Source organism: Protobothrops mucrosquamatus, unplaced genomic scaffold (assembly GCF_001527695.2).
Source record: "Protobothrops mucrosquamatus isolate PMUCROS unplaced genomic scaffold, P.Mucros_1.0 scaffold110, whole genome shotgun sequence".
In the NCBI taxonomy this organism is placed as follows: Eukaryota; Metazoa; Chordata; class Lepidosauria; order Squamata; family Viperidae; genus Protobothrops; species Protobothrops mucrosquamatus.
Window position 1 is genome coordinate 1,304,709 of NW_015386482.1, and position 10,194 is coordinate 1,314,902.

General features: G+C 36.8%; 1 protein-coding gene across 1 annotated transcript in view; it reads left to right on the plus strand.

Annotated features, from left to right (window-relative positions):
• Positions 1–10,194, plus strand: part of SH3PXD2A (SH3 and PX domains 2A) — a 243,262-nt gene that overhangs the window by 173,089 nt on the left and 59,979 nt on the right. Inside the window, exon 8 of the mRNA XM_015812791.2 lies at positions 3,862–3,993. Coding sequence (XP_015668277.2) covers positions 3,862–3,993 — 132 coding nt within the window. The remainder of the gene's footprint in view (positions 1–3,861; positions 3,994–10,194) is intronic.

Below are 10,194 nucleotides of genomic sequence, written 5' to 3' on the forward strand. Positions count from 1 at the left end.
CACCGGGACATCACTTCCGCGGCATCGTTGGGGTGGTCCGGTGGACTAGTTTACCTGTCACAGGTTCTGTCAAAGCTATTTCTACTTCTTATGTTGATTCCTTGACTACAGTATATTGTACATTTGTAATATTCAAATCCTATAGTTTTGGGATTGATCATATAGTGCTTCCCTTTGTGTGCACATTCTATCCTATACTTTTTTTTTACCAGAATATATAATCCAGTCCAAAAAACCCATATAGTTTCTTAGATATTCTCAAAATTGTTTAAAAAGACTTATAGGAGTCTTGAAAAATTATACATTTATTATGATTATAGTATACTTCAATCTTTAACCTAACTCTTGACAATTTCTTGGAGTAGTTTCTACAGTTCTCTTGGTAAGGTTTTTTTTTTTTTGAGGTGGTTTGCCATTACCTGCTTCCTACGGCCCAAGAGAAAATGACTGGCCCAAAGTCACCCAGCTGGCTTTGTGCCTAAGAAGGATTAGAATTCATGATCTCCTAGTCTTACACTGATGCCTTACGTACATCGTACTAAGGCATAATAAGGGTTGCTTTGATTTAGTGTATTATTTGAATCCAAGCATTATGCTCAGATTTATTGTATTTATCATGTTACATCAATCCAATGTATCATGCTTAAGTAATGTGATTAAAACAATATGTGAAGCCAGCCATTTTTTTACAATGGTTGTTCATGAGCTGTTGTTGATAAAAGATATCTTAGTAACAGGTAGGCCCATTTACATAGAATGATTTTGAAATATCCCTCAGAGAGTTGACATTTGGGTGTTTTGAAGAGTCTGGCTTTGCTATGTTGCATGTTTGTAGCTGTCTTGGGCTGAGCTGCTATCTGAAAAGTTGTGAAAGGGAAGCATTACTGACCAGGATAGGCTATAGCAGGGCTTTTCAACCGTTTCACCCATTATACCACTTTTAGGATATGGCAACATCCGAGTACCACCAGTTGCCTAGCAAGGTATCAAAAACTTGATGACCCCCCCCCCAAAAAAGGAAAAAAGTGATAAAGTACAGGTGGTCCTCGACTTACAACAGTTTGCTTAGTGACTGTTCAAAGTTACAATGGCATTGAAAAAAGTGCCCCCCAAGCCACAGCCGAGCAAGACAGTGCCCTTCCTCCTGTCCAAGGTTTTCATTGTTGTGAGCATTTCTTTTGAGGATTGGCAGTGGGGGTGGGTGGGGGGGTGTTTGGTTTTTATTCCCCCCCGTCTGCTGGGTGGTTGCAGCAGGTTTGGTCACTTCACATGACCCTGGGATACTGTGACCGTCATAAATATGAATCAGTTGCCAAGCATCTGAATGTAAATCACAAGACCCTGGAGATGCTGCAACATTCCAGCTGATCCGCGCTTCTTCTGGGCTCAGCAGAAGCACCAGGATCAGTGCTGCTTTCCAGCTGGAGTCTGGCGCTGATCCTGGCGCTTCCACTGACAGTCCCAAAGAAGCGCTGATCCTGGCGCTTCCGCTGAGCCCTGACAGCCCTGCAACTCCAGCCATCTCTCGCTCAGGCTTGTGCGGTCCTGCCACCGGTTCAGCCCATTCCCCTCCCCCGCCACCACTTTTCTAGGATGGTCACATACCACTGGTTGAAAAGCCCTGGGCTATAGTACAGTTATACTTTTCTTGAATGATTTTAGATTAGAGCTGTTTGCAATACAGTAATAAACATCGATTGTCAAGTTTTTATTTGATGTATGTCCTACAATAGATTTCTGGTTATTATCTCATGGATGGGATAATAACTTGAAAAATCCATATCAAATACTTTATACTCCCTGTGTTTTATTTTAATTTTTGGCATTGAAAGAACTCTGAAGCATTAAAATTTAGATTTTATAAGATAACTAAAGCCCTGGTTTCACTTTTGCTGTTGTGGTACTTTAAATAACAAATTACAAAAAATAACACCAAGTTTTAAATGCAGGAATATTGGTTACAAAACAGGATATGCTTGCTTGTTGGAATGCTACCTTAGATGAGTACAGGTGGCCCTCAACTTATGACCTCAACTGAGCCCAAAATTTCTGTTGCCAAGCAAGACAGTTGTTAAGTGAGTTTTGCCCCATTTTATGACCTTTCTCACCACAATTGTTAAGTGAATCACTGCAGTTGTTAGTAACAGGGTTGTTAAGTGATTCTGGCTTCCCCATTGACTTTGTTTGTCGGAAGGTCGCAAAGGCATGACCCCAGGACACTGCAACTGTCATGAATAGGAACCAGTTGCCAAACCTCTGAATTTTGATCACGTGATGCTGCAACAGTCATAAGTGTGATAAACAGTCATAACTCCCTTTTTTCAGTGCCATTGCAATTTTGAACGGTCATTAAATAAACTGTTGTAAGTCGAGGACTCCCTGTAATATAAATATGGTCATCTGTACCAGCCTTGCAAGTGGAAAACAACTAAATACAGAAGCATGGCTTTGAAGATGCAGGCAAGAATACACAGGAACAAAAAGGATGCCATTGTGCTGTAGGAATTGGGGGGTGGGGTTGGATATGGACAATTAGATTCATATAATATGCTTTTAAAGATCTCTCAAACTTTTAAGTATTTCAAGATTTTTTGAGAAAAATTCTTGGCTTCTTTGGGAGTTTTCAGTCTTTTGTTCCTAAGTATGCCTGTATGCAGTGAAGTGGGGTAAGAGTTCAAAAAGGAAAAAAAAGTTACTGGTTTTAAAAAAAATGCTTCTGTAGCACATATTTCTTGCTTGCAGGCGCCAAAGGGCAGTGTATAAGAGTCGATTTTCCTGTGGGTGTTCAGAAGTGGGCGGGAGAAGCCCTTGTTTATGTTCTGAGTGACTGATGAGCAAAGGGCAGGCATGTTTCTGCTGCAACTTGCTGTGGAAAGCAAATTAAAAAAAAAACTGTCCATAGTAGCAGAATATGTTTATTATTATGTTTCATATAATCAGCTTGGGGAAAATGTAGCAAGAATAATGCGTAATAAAATAATGAAGCAAAGAGACGGAGACTTAGGAATCAGAAGAGATGGTGGAAAAATAAGAAAGCAGGTTTTGCCAGTACTTTGCAATTCTAGAGTTGTAACAAGAGATTTGCTATGCAGTTTACTTTAACGGGACACTTCTTTTGAGTTGTGTTTAGAAGAAGGTGAACACTGGAGCAGAAGGGGGGGCTGTGTAAGCAGGATTCTGTACTATAACTCTTCTGTTTCAAGTAAACAGACCATTGCACCCTCCCCTCTTCCCTTCCTCCATTCCCTCCTCCCTTTTTCAACATAGCTCATGTGTTTTCTATTTAAGGGCTGCAGCTAGAGGCAAATATGATGGGCGTCCACAACCCTCTTTTGCCTGTCTCAAGCCTGTAAAAAGCAAGCAGGAGCTCAGTGTATAAGGAGAAGAAATTGCGGACTAGACTGTTCTGTTTTTTTTACCCCATTTTATCGGAGCAGCCCTGGACTTACTTTTTTCGTCCTTTTATGTTGGCTGTGATTGGGATGGATTTTTCTCTCTGAATAGGAATGAGTATGGTGTGGAACCATGTTGGAAAGAGGTTTATTTTCAAACTCCATCCTGCATTTTAATGTCTGCATTATGCTGTTGTGCTTAAACATTTAAGCGTGGGTTTTTGTTTTGTTTTGTTTTTTGTCCCTTCCTCAGTCATTCCCCAATGTTCCTCTGTTCTATTGAGCTGTGGGCCAGAGGAAACTACTCCTTTATGGCCAGCCATTTGGGGATACGCTGTGAGCCACAGTTGTGTTCTGATTGGCTTGGCCTTGGTGACAAGTCAGCCTATCCTGAGTCGGATGGACAGAGGTGACTCTCAACGAGCCATGGCTGGAAGCTGGCTCACAGCTTGCTTTTTCCCTTCTCCAGGTGCTGACGCTAACTCTGAACCTATGATCCTGGAGCAGTATGTGGTGGTATCTAACTATGAGAAACAGGAGAACTCGGAGATCAGCCTGCAGGCTGGCGAAGTGGTGGATGTAATAGAGAAGAATGAAAGCGGTAAGATGTTACTTTTTGGAAAATACATATTTCTCTTTCTTAATCCTCTCTTCTTCCATAGTCTCATCAGTCTTCCTGAATTTTTCTGCGTTGCATGTAGATTTTTCTCTTCCCCACTGTTTGATCTGGGCTAGGACCAGATTTTCTATTCTAAGAATATCTCCTCAGCTTTTCATTAATTACTCAATATACTTTAATGGAAAACCTTGGAGATGTGGGGAAGAAGAGAATCCATAATGTATGTTATGTATTTATTAGTATTATATAGTTGCTCTGCTGGAAAAAATGTCACTATTTTCATTTCTTCCCACTGTTTTGAAAGATTTGTTGTTTGAGCTACTTTAAAACAATTCACTCTAGGAGTGAAACTTTTGCATAGTAACTCCACCTTTGCCAGTCAAAGAGCAAGGGGGAAAAGTGGACTGTTATACTGTAGATTATATGGCATGAAAGATTTAAAATACTTTTTAAGAGCTTGTATTGTGACGTTTTTAATATAATTCACAGTAAAGTAGTTCAATCTGCTAATTGGCAATTTATCTTCATTAAATAATTATTCATATTGTAATGAAGTGAAAAATCAACCTGATGTATTGTTTAGCAGTGATAGGAGTTGCAGGTCAAACATCTGGAGAGCATCAGGTTGGGGAAGACTGATCTTTAATGTTAAATACAGTTCAAACTGAAACATTTTAACAAGAGACAGGACTGATTAGAGCACATCCTTCTTCTTTGTGATGAATAATATCTGATCAAATTTCAAAATAGATAAGACATATAGATATAGATTTGGGGGTGGGCATGGGTATAGATCTGTTTTCTATGTGGCTTTTGCAACCTCAAGGGTTTGTAAGAGAGACAGTTAAAATCTTCTAGGAAAACTACAATTGTCTTTCTAAGTTGGAATATATTTACCCTGTAGATTGAAGGTGCTGTCCTATATTTTGAGTGTTCAGATTAAGTTTCACATAAAGTTGTATCTGTTTCCAAAGAAACAGTATTGTAATATTATCCACTTAAGAAATCTACATACTTAAAGCTTTAAATCAAATGTACATGAATGACATTTACTCATGGAAATAGTATGAAAACTGAGGTGGTTAGGGGATGTCTCCTAAATTGCATTTTCACTGATCCAAATATTCTATATCATCCTTTGACAATCCTTTAATATGGACCAAAAGTTCATGAACCTCTTATTTTATACTTTTCATTGAATGATATGATATAAACGCAGACACATTATATAGCCTTATACAACTTCTTTCATGGGTTACTGTGAAAAGGTCAAACAAGACTGTCAGCTGAATACATGTAGCTTTCAGGGGTAAGAAAAGAAATAGGACTATGACATCTGATGTGCCCCTTGTTTAGGAGTATAGCATGGAATAATCTATTCATATACAATATTTCTCAATTGGAATTCTTGTCAAGAGTACGAAATGCTGTGAAATAGAAATAAATAATTATTAAAATTAATTATTTTGGAGAGATATATTCATAAATATATGTGAATTACAAGGAATAGGAAGTTTATAAGTTCTTAATTTATAACTCGTGGCTCAAAGGTATTGGGAGGGTACAGAAGAAGAATTTAAGACTGATAAATCAACACTAATCCATTCACTGAGAATAGCATGTCAAAAAAGACTTAAGAGGAAGTGAGATAAGATTGGTCAAATTATAAAAACAAGTATGTAAAATGAAGGGGAGAAGCAAGAGGAGATATACAAATTCTTTAAATGCATATAATTAAGGTACTAATTGAAGGACAGGGAGCCAACTGAGTGGGTGGGACAGTAAACTGGAGGAGAATAATGTGATATTCATGGAAGGACTCATGATGAAGAGCAGATGAAGAATATATCCAGGAAAACAACGGACATTCCATTAGAGTGGACATCTGGCAGCCAACTGGGCATATTCAGAAGTTTCCTTGTCTTTTTCTCTTCTTCCTTCCTATATTGATTATTTACCTTCAGACATAACAAGCATTGGGAGGTCCAGAATTCCAAATAACACAAAGTGAGTTTTGAACCTTAGCACTTCAGAACCACACTTTTTAAAATAATTTCAAACATGAAATAATGTTATTGAAGAGTATGGAATTGGAACTTCCTTTGGTTTGGGAGAAATGATTGAACATTTTTGGTATACTGTATTAAGCCAAACAAAGGCTTACATACCAATTTTTATTGTTTGTTTCTTGGAAATTTGCTTCCTAAATTCTAGGGGCATACACACATGCCTGGCCTCTGCTCTAAAATGAAAGCAGTGTAATTTCCTATGTGATTTCCCATGAATCAATAGATTTACTACTACTGTTGCTGAAACATATATGATTACTTGTAAGTTCCTTATGGGAGATAAAAATAGGGATAGAACTTTTCTGCACTTACAGGATTCTTATTAGATCTTGCTTCAGACTAAAAGAAATTAAATATTATCAAACAGTCATTCAAGTACTTCTGTTGCATCTTTTATAATTTGCTCCATCTTTTGTGGAACATTTTTTGGGAAGAGTACATATTAGTTCTGTGCTTTTGCTTAAAAGACAAAATAAGTTCAAAGTTATTCATGGTGTTTTTTGTTGCTGCTGCTTTAGAGTTGATAATATACATCTAAGAGATGTATAGCCAATGAGTGACATTTGTATAATTCTGCTTTGCAGTCTAATGTATAATTTTTAATTTAAAACTTTTATACTTCATTCTGAAATCAAAGAAGTTCCCATTGTGCTTACATCCCCTTTCCTAAACAATAGTCTTGCCCTCAGATTTACAAAATAAAAGACATAAGAGGTTAGGAAAGAATTAAGGAAGCAAGATGAGAAATATCTTGAGGATGGGGTTTGCTTTAGTTATTGAAATAAGACTTCTTTCCCATTACATGCAAGTTTGAACTCCATTCTCTGTCTGGGCTAGTCTGTTTCTCTCCCTATTTTTCATTTCATTCCATTCTTGAGATTAAGCTGAAACTGTTTCTATTTCCTTCGCTTAGAAAAAAAGCTGAAAAACTCCTCTGGTTGCAATTGGGAAAAAGGGTCTGCTAATTAAGACAAGGGAGGTATCAGTTTACTGAACTGTGTCTCCACTCTATTCAGGGCAATATGGCTCCTCAAAAACTACATCTGGAGGATAGTTGCAGAAATAAATGAGTGGAGAACTTATGTACACTGAATAGCATTTGAAAAGCTCTTTTTTTAATCCTTAAGTGTTTTTAGAACAGTTTTCCTTACTTTGCTGCCTTTTCATTATATGCAATTGAATTTTTTAAAGGAAAAGATGGGAAGAAATCAGTGACTTTGCCAAATCTACACTGGATCTACACTGAAATAATCAAGTTATGAAATAATTTATAATAGAAATGCTAACATAATCTTGACGGGTGGGCTCTGAATGTTCTTCACTCTCCAACTGGGATTTTCTCTTGATAGGATACAAGCACATTTATATTGGTAGTTTTTTTTCAGTAGCCAAGTTATTGTTTCCCTTAAAATGTACTGTAGTAAGAGTAAATAAATTTATTCAATCCAAGGTAGGCTAATCAACCTTTGAGAGATTTTTGCATGGGAGGGGAGGGGAGAGGAGAGGAATATAGGTTTCAATTTTTCTTCTCCCCCCTTCCAAATTTGAAAATGGTTTATGATCATTTTTTCATTGTGCCTATTCATTCTTTGTGTGTATGCCTTCAAGTCATTGTTGGCTCCTAGTGACCACCTGGACATGTCTCTGTAGTTTTCTTGGTCAGATTTCAGAAGTGGGTTGCCCATTGCCTGCTTCTTAGGGCAGAAAGAGAGTGACTGGCCCAAGATCACCCAGTTGGCTTTGTTCCTAAGGTGGTACTAGAACTTTTGGTCTCCTATTTTCTAAGTCATGGTTCCGACAGATGAATCTCTTCAAAAGAACTTTGAGGCAATGTTTTCCTTAAAGAATCTTTTATTCAAGAAACAAAGTATCGGCACTACATAGTTGAAGCCAAAAACTGAATTCCCCTCCCCTGGCACAAAGTAGCAAAGCGCAATTCCCTCCTCCAATTAACAGTCATAAATCACATTCCCCAATTAACTTGAAGCACAGGCTTTCTCCCCATCTCTCCTGCCCGCCAACTTTCTATCAATTCTGGACCTAATAACCTTGGGTTCCCACAGCTGAGTTATTATTGTTGTGACTAGCTGGACTCTCATCCACATTCCCCCTCCCAGCATCAACGAACTCTAAAAGCAATAGAGAAAAGATGGCTACATTTCCATCTGTTGCCAAAGCAAGAACATCCAATGTTAGCAGCGTTGACATTCTAGCTTGATGCCTAACCACTACATGAAACTGGCTCATACTGAAATATTAACTAAATTAATATATATTTGCATATTTTGCTTTATTGTGAGAAAGATCTACCAATAATGTATGTATGTATGTATGTATGTATGTATGTATGTATGTATGTATTTGTTCATTCATTCAGGCTATATATGTTTAACAAGTAGACATGCCAAGACTAAACAGAACTCTGTCTCTATTTGTGTCACTGTTGCTAGGCCTATAGCAACTTGATAAATTGACTTGTATGCTTATTTCATATGAGCTGTCTCCTTTAACCAATATTTACTAATGTAAAAATATGCTTCCTTTCTAGTGATCCTCTTGTCATGGGTCTATTTCTCATTTATTCTGCTGGGAGCATCTTATTCCTGTAAATTAGCTGATAGATAAATACTGCTGGCTCCTCAGTTCAGGATTTTAATACATTTTTAAAACTTTTGTATCAGTTTCATTGTGTATAATTTGTCTTTTGCATATCTAACAATTACAAAACCTTTAAACTGAAGTACTAACATGCCTAAGCTTTTCTTATGTCATATTTGTAAATTTGTGATTGATATATCTGTGTAATGCACTGTTGGCCTAGCTGAGATCTCTCACTTGCAATATACAATCCTTGGTAATTTTTCTACCTTATTGTTCAAGCTTCCCATATAGTTAAAAGTTAAACCTATTTGGTTAGAATGTTAATATTTCAGAATAACGTTTGGAAAGATTTAGGCCACCTCAGTGTGTTTTCTCTTTTGATTGCTTTTTTTCCAAGCAGCAGGGATTTCCAATTGGATAACTTTCATTTGGAACCAATTGCTAAGTCTCATCTCACATTTTTCCTGCTGAGATCAGATGGGGGGGGGGGGTTTCCAATAGAACAATGTGTAAAGTTGCCTTATATTGTGTCAAAGGACTTGTTTTTTTTTTTTAAAAAAAAGCTGAATAAAAAGAGAAATAGTCTTTACATGCACATTGAGAATAGACAATACAAATTAACTCTTTCATTTCTTTCCATGGTATTCTTTTTCTGTCATATTAGTACAAACGAAGAGAGAGAGAGAGCTGGATGTGATAAGGGTGATTCCAGTTATGCCTTAAACCACATTCTAGTGACTGATGCATTACCAAATATTTCAGCAAACAGTTTTCTCTAGGTATTCTTCTGTGTTAAGAACTAGAGAAGGGGATATGTGATATTTAATATCTTAATTAAAAACAGGCTGCACATTGTAACTTAAGAGCATCATGAGCTGTCATGCATCACTTATTCATTCCTTGTTCTTTATGGAGCCATGCAACTTGATAAGTTATTAAAAGGTGACTATCTGACTATCTCAGTATGACAGAAAAAAATCTTAAATGCTAGCAATAATATCAATCATTTCATTGGTAAAGCATTCTGTGCCGTTGCCAAGAAAACTGTCTGCCATGCCCATAAAAATATCAGATGAGCTTGACTTGAAGAAGACATTATCTTTATTTCATGTCAGTAGTCTCATTTTTTCACCCATTTTGACCAACAAACTATACTGCATAGATGGAGGAATGTGAATCTTTAAGTATGTACTATAACATTTTATCAATTCTTTAGTGGTAAAATTAGTCAATAATAGGTGACATAGCTTGAATATAAATTTAATGATTTAATATGATTGGATAAAATTACCAGATTATATATTGGTTATAAATTACAGTATAGTTCTAAAGGATTATTCTTTATTTAAGAGGAAATTGTTTGTGTAAACTCATACAATTGATTTTAGATGCTTATATGTTATAAATACCCACTTGACATAGTGCGTGTCAGAGAGATATTTTAACATTGAGAATCAATCTCTCTCTCTCTCTCTCTCTCTCTCTCTCTCTCTCTCTCTCTCTCTCTCTCTCT